This window comes from Bison bison, unplaced genomic scaffold (assembly GCF_000754665.1).
Source record: "Bison bison bison isolate TAMUID 2011002044 unplaced genomic scaffold, Bison_UMD1.0 scf7180017864371, whole genome shotgun sequence".
Taxonomy (NCBI): Eukaryota; Metazoa; Chordata; class Mammalia; order Artiodactyla; family Bovidae; genus Bison; species Bison bison.
Genome location: NW_011494943.1, coordinates 15,561,455 through 15,586,395, shown reverse-complemented (window position 1 = coordinate 15,586,395; position 24,941 = coordinate 15,561,455). Strand labels below are relative to the sequence as shown.

Below are 24,941 nucleotides of genomic sequence, written 5' to 3'. Positions count from 1 at the left end.
TTTGGAAAGGTTTGTGCTTTGCTCTTTATTGTTTCCTTTCTTCTTCCTGCTTTGGGTTTAATTTTCTTTTCTTTTTCTAGTTTCTTAAGGTAGAAACTAAGATTGCTGATACTGGAGCTTTATTTTCTAATACAGAAAATTTAGTGCTATGAATTTCCCTCTGTGTATTGATTTAGCTGCATTTCACAGACTTTCATGAATAATGCTTTTCTTTTATTTCAAAGTACTTCCAATTCCCCTTTTGGTTTCTTCTTTAACATGTGTGTTATTTAGAAGTGTGTTTATAAAGTTTTCAAACATTTGAGAATTTTCTACATATTTTCTTCATATTAATTTCTAGTTTAATTTTACTATAGTCAAGGAATACCCATCCTATGAGTTAAGTCACATTTTATTGAGACTTGTTTTATGGCCCAGGAAATTATCTATCTTAAATGTTCTTTGTGTACTAATTAAACTTAAAACTTTTGCACAGTGAAGAAAACATATAAGCAAGGTGAAAAGGCAGCCTTCAGAATGGGAGCAAATAATAGCAAATGAAACAACTAACATATAATTAATCTCCAAAATATACAAGTAGCTCATGCAGCTCAGTACCAGAAAAATAAATGACCCAATTAAAAAATGAGCAAAAGAACTAACAGACATTTCTCCAAAGAAGACATACAGTTGGCTAACAAACACATGAAAAGATGTTCAGCATCACTCATTATTAGAGAAATGCAAATCAAAACTTCAATGAGGTAGTATCTCATACCAGTCAGAATGGCTGCCATCAAAAAGTCTACAAACAATAAATGCTGGAGAGGGTGTGGAGAAAAGGGAACCCTCTTAACACTGTTGGTGGGAATGCAAACTAGTACAACCACTATGGAGAACAGTGTGGAGATTCCTTAAAAAACTGGAAACAGAATTGCCATATGACCCAGCAATCCCACTGCTGGGTATACACACTGAGAAAACTAGAATTGAAAGAGACATGCGTACCCCAGTGTTCGTTGCAGTACTGTTCACAGTAGCTAAGACATGGAAGCAACCTAGATGTTGCATCCATCAGCAGACGAATGGATAAGAAAGTTGTGGTACACAATGGAATATTACTCAGCTATAAAAAAGAATGCATTTGAGTCACTTCTAATGAGGTGAATGAAACTGGAGCCTATTATACAGATTGAAGTAAGGCAGAAAGAAAAACACCAATACAGTATATTAACACATATATATGGAATTTAGAAAGATGGTGAAAATGATCCTATATGCAAGACAGCAAAAGAGACCCAGATGTAAAGAACAGACTTTTGGACTCTGTGGGAGAAGGTGAGGGTGGGATGATTTGAGAGAATAGCATTGAAACATGTATATTACCATATGTGAAATAGATGACCCGTCTAAGTTGGATGCATGAAACAGGGCACTCAAAGCCAGTGCACTGGGACAACCCAGTGGGATGGGATGGGGAGGGGATGGGAAGGGGGTTTGGGACAGGGCGGGGGACACCTGTATACCTGTGGCTGACTTATGTCAATGTAAGGTGAAAACCAAATTGTAAAGTAATTAGCCTCTAATTAAAATAAATTTTTTAAAAATGTGTATTATGTTCTTTGGAGGGGAGGTAGAAGGTGCTACAAATGTCAGTCTGGTCAAGTTAATTGATGATATTGTTCAAGTTTTCTGCATCTTTGCTGACTTTCTATCTGCTCATTCTGTCAATTACTAGGAGAGGAATATTGAAATCTCAGACCATAAGTGTGGATTTATGTATTTCCCCTTGCAGTTGTGTTACATTCCTCATACCACTGATCCTTTGGTCAGAAAGGATTTAAATATTCCCTACAGCTGCCATTGGCTTCTCTGATGGCTCAGTGGTAAAGAATTGACCTGCATTACAAGACACACAGGAGATGTGGGTTTGATCCCTGGGTCAGGAAGATCCCCCTGGAGAAGGAAATGGCAACCCACTCCAGTATTCTTGCCTGGAAAATCCCATGGACAGAGGAGCCTGAGGGGCTACAGTCCATAGGATCACGAAGAGTCGGACATGACTGAAGCAACTTAGCACATGCTTACTTCATTTTCACCTAGAACCAGAGCCCTTCCATTTTATTATATTTTGTGTTTGCCTGTCTAGAAGGTAATATTCAAAATATTTAATAATTAGTATGCCATAAATACCAACCAACCACAACAGATGCCAGTCTGTTCAAAACAAACATTGTTTAGTCGCTAAGTCATGTCCAACTCTTCTGTGACCCCATAGACTGTAGCCCGCCAGACTTCTCTGTCCATGGATTTCCCAGGCAGGAATACTGGAATAGGTAGCCATTTCCTCCTCTAGAGAGTCTTCCCAACCCAGGGATCGAACCTGCATCTCCTGCATTGGCAAGCAGATTCTTTATCACTGAACCCTCACGGAAGCAACAAACATTGTCTTTAAACATCTGTTACGCCTGTAGAGGGCCAAAATGCAATGATAACCTGCCCTACCTGATTGCAGATACAGTTGCTATTTAATGTCTCTTCTGGTGGCTTCCCTGGTGGCTCAGATGGTAAAGCGTCTGCCTACAATGCAGGAGACCTGGGTTCAGTTCCTGGGTTGGCAAGATCCCCTGGAGAAGGAAATGGCAACCCACTCCAGTTTTCTTGCCTGGAAAACCCCATGGATGGAGGAACCTGATCTACTACAGTCCATGGGGTCACAAAGAGTCAGACACGACTGAGCCATTTCACTTTCTTTCTATAGTTATAATGGCAAACATGTAAGATAAGGTGCCTGGTGAGGTGTCTTATCCTTTGGACATGAAGGCTCTCTCCTGTGTGTTAGCTAACTAGCTTGGCCTTTGTTCTGTCTCTCAGACACAGTGGATTCTGACTCAAATGTACCCACATTCACTGTCCTAGTTTAGGGGGCAGAGACCTCTGATGTCATCTGCTCTCAAGTGTAGGAGATGGGAGATGGCCTGCCTAAATCAGATTCCACCCCACTCCTTAAGATTGCTGCCCCTGGGCACTTCCTGCTCCTTGCATCTCTTGCTTTTGTGGTTCAAACAGACCTGGAAACACTCTCATCTTTCACAGTTATCCTCCTACACATACTCTGGGCTATAATTTGCCCACTCCAGTTGCATCTAGTTTCTGTCTCCCATGGATTTCTGAACACTTCTCCTCCATTATTGATTTTCTGTTTTGTTTTATAATGCTTTAAGAGTTTATTCTTTTTTAAGATCCATCTTCTGTCATTTCCACACCACCTGTGTTGTTGCCGTTTTCATCGGAACTACCATCATTTCTTTACTTTACTGCTGTTAGAGTGTCCTAACTTTTTATTTCTATTCTTGCCAACATATAATCTGTTGTCCATTTGATAGCTTTTACTGCTTTTGTTAAAACAAATCAAGTTATTATTTCCCCACATTTGAAAAGAAATTCTCTAGTGTCTTCCTGTCACATTCAGAATAAAGTGTAAAGCCTTTATCATTCCTTGTGTAACCTGACCTGAGCTGACCTTTCCCTAGTACTTTACAACCTCCCACTCCCTTCATTATCCACTTTGTTTCATCTCTGTTGGCCTTTTTGCTTAAACATGTTAAGAGTGTTTTCAGGGTCTGTAGGTTTGTGCCTTCTTGACTGAAGAACTATGGGTTTCTGCTTGGGAAAGAGTGGCCTTCTCTTTGACCTCCTGAACACTCAGCTCTAATCTTCGTAATAATTGCCACTAACTCGTGTTTATTTACTTGTTCATTGTTGTCTGAGCAGCTGGAAAATTAGTTTCATCTGAGCAGAAACTTTGTCTAATCCCCCACTCTAGCCGTAGAACACTTGCACATAAAGTTTTTTCAGTATTTGTCGAATGAAGGAACGCACGAGTATCTAGCAGTCAGCGTGCATGGGAAAGTATGTGGATGTACCCAGGACACATGTAAATCCAATATTCACCTGTTACTTACGTAGCTGAGGAAGTAAAGCAGCAGTGTGAGAAATTTGTTGGATGTGTGTAGTTTGTCAGACTGTCAGCTGTCTGTTGATTTGTGAAATGAGGCTCTTTTTAAAATAAGACTGTAAACCGGATTGTGACAGTTTGACCCTAGTATAATCTTCTAAGATTGGGTGGTTATTTTCTGCTTTCCATTGTAGCATTTTGTATATTATTGGGTTATGTTATTTACTATATTTGGTCTTATTTGTCTGTTGGAGCTCTATTTTTCTTAGCAGTCTAGAAGTTCATTAATGGTAAGATCTTAGCGTCTAGCACAGTGCCAGTGTCCACATTTAGGCCATCGAATTGATGGAGGAAGCTTATCAGTTCTAGGAATTCTGTTTCTGTATTTTAGGAATCATGGGTTACTTCATCAAAATTGTTTTTTTGTTTTTGTAGTAGCTCCATTTTCTGAATCAAATGATTTTTCATTAGAGATTATCTATACATAAGCGGAACTTACTGGTTCTAAATACTGAATAGATATATGAGCCATTGTGATATGGTTGAAACCCAGTTTTGATTTACTTCTGCAAAGATAGCATCACGCAGGCATTAGACTCTGGTATGCAAGATGTATATTAGTATAATAATGCCTAAGATCACTCATGCTGGAAGACTGGGAGATTGTACAGTGTTTGAGTTTGTGTAATTCCCATTATTTGTAGCCAGTTTCATTTGATTATTACACATTGGTGTATCTACAGTAATAATAATACTACATTTTCAAATAGGCTGTGTCCTGGTTCTTTGTCTTTCCTTGTAAATATAAAATTTTTTAAAGTGAAATGCTCATGCACTTGAAACATATACAAATTATTCTTTAGTCTGGTGACAATGATTTCTTTAGTAAACCAATAGTATTATATAGAATGGTAAGGAAAATGATTTCAATATTCAGTATATCATTTCTTCATCTCAGTGTAATAGTGTAACTGGCATAGTGGCATTACTCATGTACAGGATTGTTTTGTTATTTTAGTACTTTCTCATTCTGATAAAAATTATTTTGCTTTCAACATAGATTGCTTTAGGAATAAAGAAAAAAATTAACAACACATATGTGCCGAGCTCTGAACTAGGTGTCTTCACAGAATCCTCATTTAATTCTCTAATTTAATTTAATCCTCATTTGATTCTCAGAATAATGCTGTGAAGTGTGTATTATTTTCAGTAGAAAAGTATTTCAGACTTTACACTAATCTACATAGAAAGTTTCAAATCAGCCTTATTGGTAGCATGTGTTTAGAATCTTTTCATTCTGATATTTAAAACACAAATTTGTTTGTTGGTGGTTGGATCAACAGACTTGAAAAGATCCGACCTTAAATGATAAACCTCTCCATGTGTGCTAAGTTGCTTCAGTTGTGACTGACTCTTTGCAACCCTGTGGCTTGTAGCCCACCAGGCTCCTCTGTCCATGGGATTCTCCAGGCAAGAACACTGGAGTGGGTTGCCGTGCCCTCCTCCTGGGATCTTCCCAACCCAGGGACTGAACCTGCGTCTCCTGCCTCGTGGGCAGATTACCACTGAGCCACCAGGGAAGCCTGCTAAAGTGTCTCTATTTCTAGTCGTATGTGTCTTCTGAGATTTAACTTCTTATTGATATTCCTTCTGTAACACTTTCTTCCAAAAATATTAACCTTGAAATTGGCCCTCTAGTCACCAGTTTCTTATTCTCTTACCAGTTTCTTATTATCTTAGGGTGCTCGGGATGTGTCAGAATGTGTTTATATATATCAATCACACCATATTTTTAATGTGAGTTATAGTAATCATATTAAGTAAAAAAATTATTTTTACCAAACAGTGTAGACGTACAAAAAGGATATGTTAGGGCTTCTTCCTCTTCGGCTCCCTGGAAGTAACTAGTATTAACTATATTCAGTCTGCATCCTTCCATGTTTTCCCCTAAATTCATACTGGCACAGGCATGGATGTGTGTGTATTTGTGTTAGTTGGAATATTTAAACATATAAAATGCAATTTTAGTTTTCTTCTCCCTCAGTTAACAGTATAGCATGGCCATCCCTCTAGGAACATACTTAAATTCTAATTTCTTAAAATCTGTATAATCCTTTTTAACTAAATAATTCATAATTTATTCCACCATTTCCTCATCTATGAGTGTTCAGATTTTCAGAGTGGTTCATGATAATTTATTTAGCAATATCTTACACACTTGGAATATACAACCCTAAGCACATTTTGTGTCAGAACATACTAAGGATCCTACTTAATATTATGGTAATTGGCCTAGTGAACACTAGAAGGCTTATAGACGTCACTCCTTGCTTATACATATTTATGGATGAAAAGGAATAAAAGTAGAGTGGCTAAAAAGGTTGAAAAAGGTATGTTGGACATTTAGAAATATTTTCATTTAAAAATTTATCTGGATTTTTCTGGTAAGAGATAAAAATGACAAAACCTCTTTGAAAAACTTCATGAATTTTAATGAAGAGTCATGAAGAGTTGAGTAACAAAGGATGAGGAGGGAACCTACTAGTGAAGCCTAGGGTAAAATTATTATCTAGTAAATACACTTTGTGCTTTGTTTTGTTTGAGGACTAGGCTGGATTTAATGTTTTATTTTTACTGAAAAATTCAAGCGTTGGTTCCCACAAGGGGGCAGGCTAAGACAATCTGAAAACCTTGACACTATAAACAATATTTATTTTAAATTCATAATATATTTACTATGAAGGAAGAGGAAGTCTCTAGAGACTAGAAATGAGTAGCGAGACAACTGACTGACCATCCTGAGAAGGGTACCATATTGGAGGCATCCACCTGCCTCTTCCCCAGTACATGTGTGAACTTTTGGTGGGTTGGACACTCAGCTGTGGCTATAGTCAGGTTGGCCTTGGTAAGCAGAAGTCCATATTGCAGAACCCATGTATAAATTGCATTCCTGCTATCATGGCCTCATTGTTAACAAGCCCATTGGACAAAGATAGAATGGCTGGGTAAAGAGACTAGCCAAGTCCTCCAAACTGGTCATCTTATTTCCAGGGTTATTAAGCACCTTCTCTGTAGAGTTTGCTCTTTGGTAAGCATTCCCAGGGAACATAAATTTTTTCATACTCTGTGCCCTTTCAAAGAGGTCTGTCCATATACCTTATCTCCAGAATTCCTTGTCACCAGTTCTCTAATTATTCCTTCTGAATCTCTGGATATCCAGTCATACCATTAAACACCATCCAGGAGTTGGTATAGAACAGTATCTCTGTCACCTCTCCTTCCAGGCAAAATGAACGACTAGATACCCTGTTCAAACTTCTGCCCTGGAACGTGTTCCCTTCACCACTGTCCTTCAGGACTACCCCAGAATCGTGCAGTAGTATTATTGTTATCTGCATGTTATCATGCAGAGCTATGAGTCAACCAGCTTACTTTTTTTTTTTCCCTTAGGTTTGTTGTAGAGAATTCTCCATGAGATAAAATATTAATGCGTCCAAGTGGAGAGAAAATAGGCACTATAGCAGGAATTAGGAACCTTGGGCTTCTGGGCCACTTGCTTATGCAAATTATTTATGCATTCAGAATTTGCTCAAGCGCAGTCTCCTGTACAACTCTTCCTTTTGATAATGAAGTACTTCAGTATACACTCATGGCTTCTCTTGTGGCTCAGCTGGTAAAGAATCCACCTGCAATGTGGGAGACCTGAATTCGATCCCCGGGTTGGGAAGATCCCCTGGAGAAGGGAATGGCTACCTACTCCAGTATTCTGGCCTGGAGAATTACATGGACTGTATAGTCCATAGGGTCACAAAGAGTCGAATGTGACTGAGTGACTTTCACTTCACTTCAATACACACCCAACCATAGTGCTTTGTTGATCCAACAGAGCTTAGTTCATGATGGGCTGTCCAGGTCACATGGTAACATGGTGGCCCATGTCAGTCAGTCAGTCAGTTCAGTCGATCAGTCATGTCTGAATCTTTGCGACCCCATGGACTGCAGCACACCAGGCCTCCCTGTCCGTCACCAACTCCCAGAATCTACGCGAACTCATCTCTGTGGAGTCGGTGATGCCATCCAACCATCTCATCCTCTGTCATCCCCTTCTCCTCCTGCCTTCAATCTTTCCTAGCAAAAGGGTCCTCTCAAATGAGTCAGTTCTTTGCATAAGGTGGCCAAAGTATTGGAGTTTCAGCTTCAACATCAGTCCTTCCAATGAACACTCAGGACTGATCTCCTTTAGGATGGACTGGTTGGATCTCCTTGCAGTCCAAGGAACTCTCAACAGTCTTCTCCAAAACCACAGTTCAAAAGCATCAATTCTTTGGCGCTCAGCTTTCTTTATAGTCCAACTCCTTACATGACTACTAGAAAAACCATAGCCTTGACGAGATGGACTTTTGTTGGTAAAGTAATGTCTCTGCTTTTTAATATGCTGTCTAAGTTGGTCATAATTTTCTTTCCAAGGAGTAAGCGTCTTTTAATTTCATGGCTGCAGTCACCACCTGCACTGATTTTGGAGCCCAGAAAAATAGTCAGCCGCTGTTTCCCCATCTATTTCTCATGAAGTGATGGGACCAGATGCCATGATCTTAGTTTCCTGAATGTGGAGCTTTAAGCCAACTTTTTCACTCTCCTCTTTCACTTTCATCAAGAGGCTATTTAGTTGTTCTTCACTTTCTGCCATAAGGGTGGTGTCATTTGCGTATCTGAAGTTATTAACATTTTTCCTGACAATCTTGATTCCAGCTTGTGCTTCCTCCAGCCCAGTGTTTCTCATGATGTACTCTGTATATAAGTTAAATAAGCAGGGTGACAATATACAGCCTTGACGTAATCCTTTTCCTATTTGGAACCAGTCTATTGTTCCATGTCCAGTTCTAACTGTTGCTTCCTGACCTGCATACAGGTTTCTCAAGAGGCAGGTCAGGTGGTCTGGTATTCCCATCTCTTTCAGAATTTTCCACAATTTATTGTGATCCACACAGTCAAAGGCTTTGACATAGTCAATAAAGCAGAAATAGATGTTTTTCTGGAAATCTCTTGCTTTTCTGATGATCCAACAGATGTTGGCAATTTGATCTCTGGTTCCTCTGCTTTTTCTAAATCCAGCTTGAACATCTGGAAGTTCACGGTTCAAATATTGCTGAAGCCTGGCTTGGAGAATTTTGAGCATTACTTTACTAGCATGTGCTGCTGCTGTTGCTAAGTCACTTCAGTCATGTCCGACTCTGTACGACCCCATAGATGACAGCCCACTAGGCTCAGCTGTCCCTGGGATTCTCCAGGCAAGAACACTGGAGTGGGTTGCCATTTCCTTCAATGCATGAAAGTGAAAAGTGAAAGTGAAATCACTCAGTTGTGTCTGACTCTTCACGACCCCATGGACTGCAGCCTACCAGGCTTCTCCGTCCATGGAATTTTCCAGGCAACAGTACTGGAATGGGTTGCCATTGCCTTCTCCATACTAGTGTGTGAGATGACTGCAGTTATGTGGTAGTTTGAGCATTCTTTGGCATTGCCTTTCTTTGGGATTGGAATGAAAGCTGATCTTTTGCAGTCCTGTGGCCACTGCTGAGTTTTCCAAATTTGCTGACATATTGAGTACAGCACTTTCACAGCATCATCTTTTAGGATTTGAAATAGGTCAACTAGAATTCCATCACCTCCACTAGCTTTGTTCATAGTAATGCTTCCTAGGGCCCGCTTGACTTCACATTCCAGGATGTCTGGCTCTAGATGAGTGATCACACCATTGTGATTATCTGGGTCATGAAGATCTTTTTTGTACAGTTCTGTGTATTCTTGCCACCTCTTCTTAATATCTTCTGCTTCTGTTAGGTCTGTACCATTTGTGTCATTTATTGAGCCCATCTTTGCATGAAATGTTCCCTTGGTATCTCTGATTTTCTTGGAGATCTCTAGTCCTTCCCATTCTATTGTTTTCCTCTATTTGCACTGATCATTGAAGAAGGCTTTTTTATCTCTGCTTGCTATTCTTTGGAACTCTGCATTCAAATGGGTATATCTTTTCTTTTCTCCTTTGCTTTTTGCTTCTCTTCTTTTCACAGCTATTTGTAAGGCCTCCTCAGACAGGCATTTTGCCTTTTTGCATTTCTTTTTCTTGGGGATGGTCTTGATCCCTGCCTCCTGTACAATGTCACAAACCTCCGTCCATAGTTCATCAGGTACTTTGTATATCAAATCTAGTCCCTTAAATGTATTTCTCACTTCTGAGCAAGCATTTATTCTATGGCCCTGTGGTAAGCCAAAAGCTGTTTTTCACAAAACGGTAATAGTTATTTGCACAGGATGGCATAGCTTTTTCATAAAATTCTAGAGATCTGCCCAGAGTTCACCTAAAGTTGTGCAGTAATCTTGAAGAATCCCTAACTAGCACTGATACATCAGGCACTTGGGTTATATAACCCAAGTGGCAAAGCAGCTGTTACAGCAGCCCATAAGTGTTGCAGAGCCCTCAACTGTTGTGAGCCTCCTCACATCAAACAGTCTTGGTAAATGGTTCATAGTTGCGTACCCAAAGGAGGTACAGATTGCTTCAAAATTCCAAAGAGGTTTCTTGGGCATTGTGCCTCTTTCTCAGTATTAAAACAAAGTAGGTGCAGCACCTTCTTCACCTTGGAAGGGATGTCTTGAATTTCTCAAAACCGTAGGGCTCAGGGAAAGTTTACCAGTGTGGAAGACCTGTGCATTTCTGTGGAGTTTATTTCCCGCCCTCTGGCATGCACGCATGTGTTTTATCAAAGTGTTTAGATCAGTTGCTGCCTCTTGTTCACCAAGTCTTATCAGCATGAAATTATCAAAGTAGTAGACCAGCATGGTACCCTTATAGAATAGAAAGGCAGTTAAGGTCCCTGTGGATTAGATTATTACTAAGAGCAGGAGAATTAGTAGGTAAGCACAGTGAAAATGTATAGCTGGCCTTATAGCTGAATGCTTACTGTTTATGATGATCTCATTCTCAGGTCTATAACTGCAAACCTTGTGCCAGGAGTATGTTGACTTTCTTTAGGAATAAAATCATACCTAAAGCAGCAGCAGCAGTGGTATTCACGACCTGAATAAGTTACAAAAATTCACTGTCATTCTCCAAGATGTGTCTATCTTCTGCACAGGCCGTGTGGATGAGTTGAATGGGGATGTAATAAAAGTCATCATCCTTCGCTCCTTCCAGTGTTTAGTGATTGGATCATACTTTTTATGTTATACTCTGGAAACTAACTGAACTTCAGTACAGTAGTCATTGGCCACATATAGCTGTTGAGTATTTGAAATGTGTCTGGTCTAAAAGGAGATGTGTTGTATGCATGAAATACACATCAGATTTTGAGACTTTCTGTCTTTCTGTTCATTCAAGAATGTTTGCCTTTACATTTTGAAGCATTGTTGTAATAGTTGCTTTAAGGTCTTTGGTATTTAATTCGAGTATGTGTAATCTTGGGAATAACATCTGTCTATTGACTTTTCTTTCTCATGTTGAGACGTTTGTGTTTCTTTGTATGCCATATGATTTTAGATTATATCCTGGATGTTTTGAGTATTATGATATGTGACCCTAGGTTTTATTTAAGTTCTAAGGAGAATGTTTTGCGTGTGTGTGTGTGTGTGTGTGTGTGTGTGTGTGTGTCAGTGGCTAGTTGACCGGATTATATTCAGGCACACATTCCTACCTGCATTCTGGGCCTGTGGTTCCAATGTCTGTTCAGTTTTCTGAGTATTTCATGTGATTCAATGTCCATTCTGGGACCAGAGTGGTAGTAAGTACATCTTATTGTTCTGTTCTCAAAGCCTGTGGTAAGGCTGTTTAGGGTCACACCATGCACACGGAACTCAGAAGTGAGCCCAGAAGTTCATATACAACTTGATGGGATTGTTTGCTTGTTATGCCTCCATACCCCAGTGTTACCAACATTTTCCAGTCCTCAGACTCTCCTTTAGCCCTCTGGCTAATTCCATTCCATTGTTCAGTTCCTGAGACTGTGTCTGTATCCAGGTCAAGTGATAAGCAGAGAGATTTAAAAAACAATGAGAATTTGCCTCACATTCTTGGGATTATAATTCTTGGGGTCATGAAAAAGAGCTCACTTCTCCCAGAGTTCTAGGTACTTGCCCAGTCACCATGAACATCTCTTTGCTGCTACTGCTGTAGAATTGTTTGGATACCAGAAGAGAAGAGAAGGGAGGAAAGAGGGATTTCCCCCAGTCTCTCACACCAACATGTTGCCCCCTTTCATTTTCCTCATGAGAAAGGGAGGGATTTTCTTAGAGTCTTTCCTTAATCTCATGAACACTTCTGAATTTGGGGCTGTCTTTGAGTCCAGGCCAGGCAATTCCTGAGAAAAAACATGGTAAACTCACACAACTTCAGTGGGACTTCATATTCTGTGCTCCTTTCTGAATCTACCTGCAACTGTTTATTTTCATAGCCTTCAGATAGCTTCCCTGATAGCTCAGTTGGTAAAGAATCTGCCTGCAATGCAGGAGACCCTGGTTCAATTCCTTGGTGGGGAAGATCCCTTGGAGAAGGGATAGGCTAACCCACTCCAGTATTCTTGGGCTTCCCTGGTCACTCAGCTGGTAAAGAATCCGCCTGCAATGCGGGAGACCTGAGTTCGATCCTAGGTTGGGAAGACCCCCTGGAGAAGGGAAAGGCTACCCACTCCAGTATTCTGGCCTGGAGAATTCCACGGACTGTATAGTGCATGGGGTCACAGAGTCGGCCATGACTGAGTGACTTTCACTTGATGTATTCTTTTTGTTTGGTTTTTGTTTGTGTATTTATTTTTACTAGTTTTATATTTTAGAGTAGTTTCACTTTCACAGCAGAATTGAGTGGAAAATACAGAGTTTCTGTTTGCCTCTTGCACCCACACACCCATAGCCTCCCCTACCAGAGTGGTACATTTGTTACAATAGGTGAACCTGCATTGACACATCATTATCACCCAAAGTTCATAGTTTACATTATGGTTCACTCTTGATACTATACATTCTATGGAGTTTGACAAATATATAATGATATATATCCACTATTACAGTATCATATAGGAAGACTTCCCTAAAAATCCTCTATACTAACATAATTTCTATAGTCTAAAATAAATCTAAACAGCAAGTAATCAGTCATTAGCAAAAAAATAATAATAATAAAGCAAGAAATGCACATTAAAATTATGTATAACCTAAACATGTTTATCTAAGAATGTATTCTAATATCTTTCCCTCTCCACAGTCCCTGGGAACCACTGATCTTTTTACTGTTTCATAGTTTTGCCTGTTTCAGAATGTCATACAGTTGGAATCATACAGTATGTACCCTTTTCCGATTGGCTTCTTTCACTTGGTAATATACATTTAAGGTTCCTCCATGACATCGCATGACTTGTTAGCTCATTTTTTTTTTTTAATGCTGAATAATATCAGTTGTTTGGATGTCCTAGTGTGTCTATCCATTTACCTACTGAAAGGGCATCTTGGTTGCCTCCACATTTTGACAGTTGTTAATAAAGCTGCCATTAATATCCATGTGCAGGTTTTTGTGTCGATTTCAGTTCACTGAAATGAGTTTTCAGTTCAGTGGGTAACAAGGAGCATGGCTGCTGGATTGAAAGGTGAGAGTATGTTTAGTTTTGTAAGAAACTGCCAAGTTGTCTTCCAAAGCAGCTGTACCGTTTTTTCGTTCCCACCAGCAGTGAATGAGAGATCCTGTTGCTTCACATCCTCACCAGCATTTGGTGTTGTCAGTGCTTTGGATTTTGGCCGTTCTAATAAGTGTGCAGTGGTGTCTTGTGTTGTTTTAATTTATAATTCTCTAATGACATATGGTGTTGAATATCTTCTTCATATTGCTGATTTGCTTCTATAGTGAGGTGTCTGTTCAGGTCTTTTGCCCATGTTTTAATTTTTTTTTCTTGTCATTGAGTTTGTATACTTTGGATATTTTTAAATTTTTAAATATGAAGCTTGGGTTCTCATTTTCTTAGCAGTGTCTTTCACAGAGCAGACATTTTAAATTTTAATAAAGTCTAGATCATCCATTATTTCTTTCAGGATCATGCCTTTGGGACTGTTTCTGAAATCTCATCACCATACTCAAGGTTATCTAGATTTTTCCATGTGATATTCCTGGAGTTTTACACTTTTGCCCATTACATTTAACTCTGTGATCCATTTTCAGTTAATTTTTTGTGAAGGATGTAAGATCTGTGTCTAAATTTATTATTTGGATTATGGATGTCCAGTTGTCTAAAGATCATTTGTTGAAAAGACTTCTCTTTTCTCCGTTGTGTTGCCTTTGCTCCTTTGGTGGTATTTACGTGGGTCTGTCTGGGCTTTCTGTTGTGTTGCATTGATTTCCTTGTCTCTTCTTTCGTCAGTACTACACTGTCTTCATTACCGTAGCTTTGTAGGGCATCTTGGAAGTTCAGTAGTATTGGTCCTCCATCTTTGTTCTTCTCCTTCAAATATCAGGTTGGCTATTCTGGGTCTTTTGCCTCTCCACATCAATGATAGAGTCAAGGTCAACAAAATAAATTACTGAGATTTAATTGGGTTTGTAGTAAGTCTTGGAGAAGGCAATGGCACCCCACTCCAGTACTCTTGCCTGGAAAATCCCATGGACGGAGGAGCCTGGAAGGCTGCAGTCCATGGGGTAGCTAAGAGTCGGGACACGACTGAGCGACTTCCTTTCACTTTTCACTTTCCTGCATTGGAGAAGGAAATGGCAACCCACTCCAGTGTTCTTGCCTGGAGAATCCCAGGGACGGGGGAGCCTGGTGGGCTGCCGTCTATGGGGTCGCACAGAGTCGAATACGACTGAAGCGACTTAGCAGCAGTAGTAAGTCTATTAGTTTGAGGAGAATTGACATTTTTATAGTTTCGTCCTGTGCATTCATGAGCGTGGAGTTTCTCGCCGTTTGTTTAGATCTTCTGCGACTTCTTTCATCAAGAGGTTTTGTAGTCTTCCTCCTAGATCTTCTGTATATTTTGTTAGAATTATACCTAAGTGTTTCGTTTTTAAATCCACAGTTTCATGACTTCACCATCCTTGCCGTATCTGAGGCTGGTCTGGTGCATGCACTGTCTCCTTGTGCTGGGTTGTTGTGTTTGTTTATTTGTTTTTATTTAAGTGTGCCTAGTAAGTTTCTGCTGAAAGGTGAACATAGTATACTGGATAAAATTAACTGCAGTAAATAATAATGTAATTTTAATTTGGGAGTAGGGGGGGCAGCATCTTTTGTCCTGTGATTTTGGCGAGCTTATGCCCCTGGACTGTGAACTTTGCCAGTGCCTCTGAGTTATTGTGTTCCATTGATTTTGTGTCCATTCTTTTGCCAATACCACCTGCTCTCTAGATTGCAGTAACTTTACATTAGTCTTGAAGTTAGGTACTGCGAGAGTCCAAACATTGATTTTATTGTTCAGAATTAGTCTATCCTAGTCCCTTTATTTTTACGTAAAAATTTAAAATCAGCTTTTTGATTTCTACAAAAATAATTGCCCACTGGATTTTCATTAGGATTACTTTAAATCTATAGATTAGTTTGACACTTAGCATCAAAAAATCTTCTGATCCAGGAACATAGTATATCTCTTCATTTAGGTCATCAGTTTCTTTCATCAGTGTTTCGTAGTTTTTAGCATACAAATATTGTACATATTTTGTTAGATTTATTCCTAATTTCATGTTTTTAACGGTGCTGTTTTAATGTTACTGGTTTAATTTTTTTTATTTTCCACATATTCATTGCTGGAATATAGAAAGACACCTGCTTCTTGTATATGGACTCTGTAACCTTTGAGTTTGCCTAACTCACCTTTTTTTTTTTTTTTTCCCTAGTGGCTTTTTTTTTTTTTGTAGATTTCTCAAAATTTTTTACCTAGGCAGTCATGCTATCTGATACATGACCCTGTACTAGTTATTACTCTTCTCTTGGCCTGTTTCCTGCTTGATATATGGACTTGTTATGAGACTATTACTGAGTAATGGAGTGATATAAGTTAAAAGGATGTTTGGAATAATTTTAGGCAAAATTCCTTTGTTTATGAAATATGTAAAAGCCCATTGGTTTTAAGTTTATCACTGTGCTGTGTTTTGTTTCTCTGAGTACTTTTTAAGAATAAGCTTTTAATAACATATAAACTGGAAAATTCACAAATTATATCAAAAGCCTTTAGCATGATAATTCATTAATGAGTTATCATGCTAAAGGCTTTTGATTTATAAGTTTTATTTGTGGTCATTTATGCAACTTGAAAACTTAAGGCAGTTCTGTAGAACAGGTATGGCCTTTGGCTAAAGAATTTCTTTAATAACTTGAAATTTAATATTTCCTAATCATCTGCACTGAATATAAGACTTAGTGAAGACTGAAATTTTTACTGAATCATAATTGCTCCTAACATTACTTTAGTGTCCATATACTTGGTATCCTTGTGCTTTCTCAGTGCAACTTTTGAACGCTTAATTACCAGGTACCTAGCATAATTGAATTTTTTTCGGTGATATTAGCAGTTTATTTTCTCTGCCCATATCTCTATCACATTATTTTAGTAATTTTCACTCTGAAGCAGGACAAAGTGAGTGGTAGGAAAAAGAAAGATAGAAAATGAAGGTTGAATAGTTTGGGGTGCCAGTAGATACTATCTTGCATGCATACCAGGTCGCTTCAGTCATGTCTCACTGTTTGTGATCCTATGGACTATAGCCCGAGAGGCTCTTCTGTCCATGGGAATCTCCAGGAAAGAATAATGGAGTGGGTTGCCATGCCCTTTTCTAGGGGATCTTCCCAACCCAGGGATAGAACCCATGTCTCTTCCATCTCCTGCATTGGCAGGTGGGTTCTTTACCACTACAGCACCTGGGAAGCCCCAGGTACCGTCTTACATGCTTGGTAAATTGGATTTCAATTTTTTTACTTCCTTACTGGTTATAAAATTGTTCATCCATTCCTTTTACTGTGTAGCTTTTTCGTGGTTCCCACTGAAATGGGCCAAGTGTATTTCCATGCTCCATTGATGTCTTAACTTGGACTTACTTGGGCCAGTAAAGTGTTAGTGAACAGAGGTCTTAAATACACTCTTCTGATTTAACTTGGTCTCCTGCAGCCCTGTGATCTTCCATGGGAAGAGCATGCCCCACGTATTCGCTGAAACATATTTTTATAGTTTTTTCTCTATAGCTACAATGAGTTCAAGCACAATTTATAGGGCAGAGAAGATAGAGGAAAAATATTTTTAAGCAGAAAAGTAAACTAGGACATCCATACTGGACTAATTGCAGTATTATTCCTTAAGGAGTATTATTAGAGTCTAAAATTATCAGCCAAGATTTAACATTGGAAAATTTCAAGTGAAAAGAAGTATTTCACTAAATCCAGTGCATTCTTCTAGATACATATATATTTTTAAAAAACCTAATTGCGATTTTTCTTTAACTAGGGAACTATTACCCTGATGATATACCTCTTTGTTTGTAAACATGTAAAATACTACGTGCAAGTGCACGTGCTCAGTCGTGTCTCTTTGTGGCCCCATGGACTGTAGCCCGCCAGGCTCCCTCGTCCATGGAATTTTCCAGGCAAGAATACTGGAGTGGGCTGCCATTTCCTGCTCCAGGGGATCTTTCTGACCCAGGGATCGAACCTGCATCTCCTGCATTGGCAGGCAGATTCTTTACCATTGTGCCACCTGGGAAGTGTAAAATACTATAATTCCATATAAATTACAGTAAAATACTATAATTCCATATAAATTATAGTAAAATACTATAATTCCTTATAAATCAGTCTAGACATGAGACTGAAAGCCCCCAGATTAGAAATCTGTTAAGAAAAAGACTTGACAAATAGGTCTAGGAGATATAGTATTCATCTGATCACAGCTCCAGAGAGAAAGAGAAAAGAACCATTGGAAGAGAAGAATTAGTCAACATAGCTAAAGGAAGGACCTAGTGACTAATGAGAAATAAAAAGTTAAGACCTATTCTGGTAAAAGTTCTGAAATCCAAAGATAAGGAATAAGTCCTAGATTTCTACCAACAGAAGTTTTGGGGAAAGTTAAGAGGGATCTGGACTATGGTAATAATAGAAGAAGTGAAGAGAACATGACAGATTTGAATTCTATTTGAGACTGATAATCTGCAGAATAGCTATTGCATTTGTTGCAAAGGGATGTGATGGAAAGAAATGAATGATTACTAGACTTTTGGTTTGAGTAAATACAGAAGACATGTAATATTTTTAATTGAGACAATTGTAACCATTTTATTGTGTACAATTCAGTGGACTTTAGTGCATTTACAGTGTTGTGCAAACATCACTGCTATATAATCCATCACCCCAGAAGGAAACCTGTACCTGTTAAGCATTCAGTCCCCATTCCTGTAGTCGTTCTTGGAAACCTAATCTCCTTTCTGTCTGGATTTGCTTTTTCTGAATATTTCATATAAATGGAATCATACAACACATAGCATTTTTTAGTCTGGCTTCTTTCACTTAGTATACTGTTTTCAAAGTTTTATCTGTGTTGTAGCATGAATCAAGCCTTCATTATTTTTATTGCTGAATAATATTTCGTCATAATATGTCACATTTTCTTTATTGATTCACCAGCTAATGATGTTTGAGTTATTTCAGTTTTGGGCTATTTTGAATAATGCTGCTGTGAATGCCCTGGTTTTTCCTTGAAAACCTGTTTCGTTGCCTTTGGGTATACACTTAGAAGGGGGTTGGACTGGATTAGATGGTAATTCTGTGACTAACTTTTTGAGGAACTGCAAAAATGTTTTAGACAGCAGCTATAATGTCTCATATTCCCACCAGCAGTGTATGAAGGTTCTAGTTTTTCCACATCCTTACCAACACTTCCCTGTTGTTGTTTTAACAGCATCACACTGAGTGTGAAGTGATATTGCATGTAATACTGTATGCTTGTTTTTTAAAAAAATTTCCCCTCAGTTTTATTGAGATATGATAGACAAATAAAAATTGTATATATTTAAGGTGCGCAACATGATGTTTAATGAATACGTACATTGTGAAATGATTGCCACAGTCAAGCTGATTAAGATATCCATCACCTCACATGTTGACCCTTTTTGTATGTATGTGTGAGAATATTTGAGAGCTACTCTCTTAGCATATTTTAAGTATACAATATATTATTATTTGCTGTAGTCATGGTGTACATTAGGTCTCCAGAACTTACTCATCTAATAACTGAAAGTTTTTACCCTTTGACCAACATCTCCCTTTTGCCTCTACCCCCTAGCCCCTGGTAACCACCATTCTCCTTTCTGCTACTATGATTTTGACCTTATTTTTTTAGATTCCACATATAAGTGAGATTATGTGGAGATATTTCTTTCTGTGTCTGGTTATTAGCATAATGTCCCCCAGGTTCTCTGTTGTTACAAGTGAAAGGAGTCCTTTTTTTTTTTAAGGCTGAATAGTATTCCTTGGAGAGAGAGAGAGAGTGTGTGTGTGTGTGTGTAAAATCGCATTTTCTTCATCCATCCATCGGCAGACACTGAAGTTGTTTCTATATTGTGGCTCCTTTGAATAATGCTGCAATGAACATGGGAGTGCAGAGATCTCTTGGAGATAGTGATTATTTTCCTTTTGGTGTATACTCAGAAGTAGGTTAGTTGGATCATATGATAGGTCTATTTTTAATTTTTGAGGACTCTCCATTACTGTTTTTCATAATGGTTGTACCAATTTATATTCCCACCAACAATGTATAGGGGTTCCTTTTTCTCTACATCATTGCCAATACTTGTTATCTTTTGACATTTTGATAATAACTGTCCTAACAGGTATGAGGTGGTATCTCATTGTGATTTTGATTTTTGTGATTGATGATTGTTGATGTTGATTGCTTTTTCATGTGCCTGTTGGCTCTTTGTATTTATTCTTTGGAAAATATTTATTCACATCCTTTGCCCATTTTTAGTTAGGTTTTGTTTTTGTTATTGAGTATGGGTACCTTACATATTTTTAGTATTAACCCCTTATCAGATATATGGTTTGCAAATATTTTCTCCCATTCTGTAGGTTGCTTTTTCATTTTGTTGATGCTTTCCTTTGCTGTGTAGAAACTTTTTAGTTTGATATAGTTTCACTTGTTTTTATTGGTTGTACTTTTGATGTCAAATCCAAAACAAAATCATTTTCAAGATGAATTTCATGGATTTTTCCTCCAAGGTTTTCTTCTAAGAACTTTATAATTTCAGGGCTTACGTTTGTCTTTAACCCATTTTCCGTTGATTTTTGTATGTGGGGTCAGACAAGGATCCAGTTTCACTTTTTGCATATGATTATGCACTTTTTCCAATACTGTTTATTGAAGAGACGGTCCTTCCCCATTGTGTATTCTTGGTTCCCTATCAAAGATTAGTTGACCACATATGCATGGATTTATTTCTAGATTCTCTGTTCTCTTGCACTGATCTATGTGTCTGTTTTTATGCTAGTACCAAACTGTTTTACTACTGCTTTGTAATATAATTTGAAATGAGGAAGTGTCAGCTTTGTTCTTCTGGCTCAAGATTACTTGATTACATTAGCTGTTTAGAGCTTTTGTGAAAGATTGTGAAGGAATTTTAGGATTGTTTTTCTTTTCTATTTCTGTGAAAAAATGTCATTGGAATTTTTATAGAGATTACATTGGATGTGTAGATTAGTTTGGGTAATAAGAACATTTTAATGATTATTACAGTCTATTAACACAGGAAATCTTTCCATTTATTTATGTCTTCAGTTTCTTCATCAGTAGCTTATAGTTCTCAATGTACAGATCTTTCACCTTGGTTAAATACATTCCTAAGTATTTTAATCTGTTTGGCGTTAAGCATACTACTTTAAATTCTGTTCCTTATTGTTCTGTGTTCCCTCTGAGACTGTTTATTTTGGATAGTCTTTCTGACTTGCTTTTTTCATGTTATGTTTCTTTGTTATTGTTAGTTAAGGGTCAGATATTATATATGAAAATGGTGGAAATAATCTGAGACCAATGATGATGTTATCTTCCTCTGAGAAGATTTATGTTTGTTTCTGGCAGGCGCAGGCAATCTGAGATTGCCTTGATTAAATTTTGTGGTACACATTTGGAGCTGAACTTCAGTCCTGTCAAGGCCAGTCTAGTTGTGGTTTATACTCACTCCTAGAGTGTAGCCCTTTGGGGTTCCAAACAAAGTCCCTCTTAGAAACTTGGTTCTCCCAGCTTGTCCTCCCAGCTCTGTAAAACTGTCAATGACTTCTTAGCCTTTTAGATGCCACAAAATGAAAAGTGACCCCACATACAGGTCTCAGTCGTCTTGTAATTCTTCATCATGCTGCTAACTCTCCAGTGCCTTTAGGAAGATTTTAAAAACATATACAGTTGTAGTTTTCTTAGGGCAAATTAGTCTGAAGCATGTAATCTGCCATTACCAGAAGTAGAAGCCAACAGCATATCCGTGGAAGTAAACAACATATCATTTACTCTTTTTTTAAATGTTTGAGCAGATTCAAAAATCACCATATAATGTTAGTCTTACCACTTCTATTTTCATGTACATTCTTGGAGAAAGAGAATAAGAAATAGTTACAATGATCCTACCAGGAATTACACAGATTACATTGTCAAGCAGGTGAATATCTTCTTTCATGCTGGTCTTATCAGGGACAATTGAAGATTGATGTTCTAATTATAACACTTGTTGTGTTGTACTACAATTATTATTTTTTAAAGTTTTTTTTTTGATGTGGACCATTTTCAAAGTCCCCGTTGAATTTGTCATAATATTGCTTCTGTTTTATGTTCTGTTTTTTTGGCCACGAGGCATGTGAGACCCCAGCTCCTTAACCAGGGATTGAACCTGCACCCCACCCCTGCATTGGAGGTGAAGTCCCAACCACTCGACTGCCAGGGAAGTCCCCTGTAATTATTGTTTATATGACTGCGTTGCTCATGAAACAGTGAACCCTTACAAGGAGGAATCCTATCTTATTCTTGTTCAGTTTCTTAGTGCTAGACCTCAAAGTAAGTACCCAGTAATGGAGAAATGAACGAATGTGTTGCGAATACCTTTTTTGTCTTTTCAGAGTGAAGAATCAGTATCAGTATACACCATGCTGAGTCATCCAGAAAGGTCAGTTTTAATAGAGAAAAATTTTAGGAGATGAACCTCTTCTCACCAGCTCTTTTGTCCTGTCTTCTCCTGTTTCACAGGTGGCATCTCCACAGAAAGCGACTGTGCTTTTGAGCCAGACTACGCCGTCCCACCACTTCCCGTGAGTGAAGGTATGCAGCACATTCGGATTATGGAGGGCATGTCTCGCTCTCTTCCATCCTCCCCCTTACTCACACATCAGTCTATCAGTGTTCGGCTCCAACCTGTGAAGAAGTTAACTGGTAAGGACTTTACCTACATTGAGTATGTTTGACAGGAAACCTGACAGTATGCACTCTAGCTCATAGCAAATCTGTTTATGTGCATCTCTGGGTTTTTCCTCTTTGGCCTTTCTAATGTCACAGACTCTTGGAAAGTAGAGCTCCCACTGATTTTCATTTAGGAAATTAGACTAGTGCTCCTTTTGACAGATTGATGTATTTATTTTCTAAATGATCCATCTGTTGTGGACATATTTTTCCAGGCTTTCAGGAAATTTCTGGTTTTGCGAGAATATACTGTTGTTCTGATTGCATTTATCAGCTTGTTCATGTCGGATTACCAGATGGAGATATTGTAATTTTAGAATAATGAAAGTTTCATAGTTCAGTAAGGATACTTATTTTTTGTTTGAAATCTTGATTTGTATTTTTCATACCTATTTTTAACTGCTGATTTAGATGTTAACCTCTCCATGGTACTCTCCATGTTTACCTCTCCAACTTCTTAAAATATTCACTATAGTATAGGTTGTGGATTGACTTTAACATGATCTCGCAGTATGTATGGTACAGTCAGATCAAGTTGTTAGGTATCAAACTGTGTCTTTATTAAGTGAACTTTTATCTCTTAAAGATTTTTCAGGAAAGAAGATTTAATATGTTAAATGATACTTAAGTGCAAAAGTATGTATTCCTGGGTCATTTTGTTAGATTTCTTTTAATGTTATTAGTTTATATCCAGTATCAGTAAGTTGACTGGCATTGAATGGATTATGAGTGTATGGAGGCAAGAAATGAAGTCATTCCCAAAGGATGTATTGACTTCCTCCTATGTGTCTGGCATTGAGTTAGACAATAGAGTTGATTATCAAACAACAGTTCAAAAGAAAATAAAATGATGGGGGAGAAATGAGATTTTCAGACTCTTCCATCTATTTTGAATAAAACTTGTATTACAGTGTTTATAATTTTCATTAAAATGATAGTATTTATTCTGTAGACCTGCAGAGCATAAGTTATGCTCTTATATTATTTATTTTTGTTTTAGGCATCTTCAAATGACTGACTCAAAGTCTGTTTTGATTCTTGGATTAGGTAAAAATCAATAAAATAGCTTAATAGCATTTTACTAAAATACTTATTCCTTCTGTTATCTAAAAATAGGAAAATTATATGTAATTGGTCTTGAATAAAAATTTCAATGCTTAGAAATTTCCCCTTTTTCTTACAGTTTAAGGTATTGATTACTGAAAATGCAAATAACCAAATCTGATGGCTGCCAAGTGATATGCTTGATTTTACCACACAGATGGGAAGAAATAGCAAGAACAATTGTTTCCTTATAGAACTTAGCTGTATTGCCCAAGATTTTAGAGATACCACTTTCCTGTCCCATTTGACTACTCCAGTTTGAACTTCAGCTTAAATAGACAACCTTTAGGTAACCCAAAAGATAAGTACATATAACAACAAAGCCAACAACATGCCTGAAAACAGAGAGGTGGTAGAGGGAAGCAGCAGTAAGTATCCTTGGTTAATTACATGTGTGAACTATTCAGGTTTAATATTATGGTGCTTGAAAGGTAAGTATCCTCTCAGATAATTTTGTTTTATTCACTGAAGAGATTTTCAAAGCCCTAAGAGTTTAAAGTTTGAAGATGCATTTTAAAATATCCGAACAAAAGAAGTCTATCTCCTGAAAGAGGATGCCGTGAAAACTTTGCTGTGGCAAATTTTCTGCCAAGTGAATTAGGTGATAAAAATCTTCTGGTTTAACCCAGAATGAAATTACTTCGGAATTTAAATTAAAAAGATTATTTAGTAGATTACTCATCAGTTATCTTTCCTTTCCTAATTATATTTTGGTATAAATAAGTAAAAAGAACATTGAATGGAAAAAGATTAGCTGACCATAAGGGAATGTCCTCCAGAGAATTGTTCTTTTTTTTTTTTTTCCAGAGAATTGTTCTTAGCAAAATACATTAATTGAATATGGCCATTAGGGCTAGACTTACTAATTTATCCGTTTCCATTCATTTAAACTTCCAGCTACCTTATCTTGCTTATATTCTTATTATAACCAAACTGAATTAGTAGGGCCAGAATAGTTACCTTTTTCTGTTTTCTTTCTGACTTTATCTAATATTTAGTCCCCTGTCTCTGCTACCGTCAAGGGATTTACTCGTTTTTCTGTGCTCCTTACTTATCATTAAACAAATATTTGTTTAGGACCTACTGTATCAGGCACTGCTCTAGATACAGTAAACCGAGTGCAGGAAAATACAATTGAAGCCCCTGCCTTCGAAGATGTTTATATTCCAGTCGTGAGGGAGCTATAATAAACGTATAACCAATAAATAAATAATTTTAGATAGCAAGTACTGTAAGCGTAATAAAGTAGGAAAAGGGAGCGAGAAAGACTGGGGTAGAGGTAGGTTTCTCTCTATGGAGTGATTGGGGAGAATCAGAGAAGATGTTTGAACTGAGGCTCAGTGATAAAGAATGTGCCTGCAGTGTAGGAGCCCCATGTTCAATATCTGGGTCTGGAAGATCCTCTGGAGGAGGGCATGGCAACCCACTCCAGTATTCTTGCCTGGAGAATCCCATG

General features: G+C 38.0%; 1 protein-coding gene across 1 annotated transcript in view; it reads left to right on the top strand.

Annotated features, from left to right (window-relative positions):
- Positions 1 to 24,941, top strand: part of TANC2 (tetratricopeptide repeat, ankyrin repeat and coiled-coil containing 2) — a 368,982-nt gene that overhangs the window by 112,295 nt on the left and 231,746 nt on the right. The window contains exon 4 of the mRNA XM_010856460.1: positions 22,172 to 22,243. Within this exon, the coding sequence (XP_010854762.1) occupies positions 22,172 to 22,243 (72 nt within the window). The remainder of the gene's footprint in view (positions 1 to 22,171; positions 22,244 to 24,941) is intronic.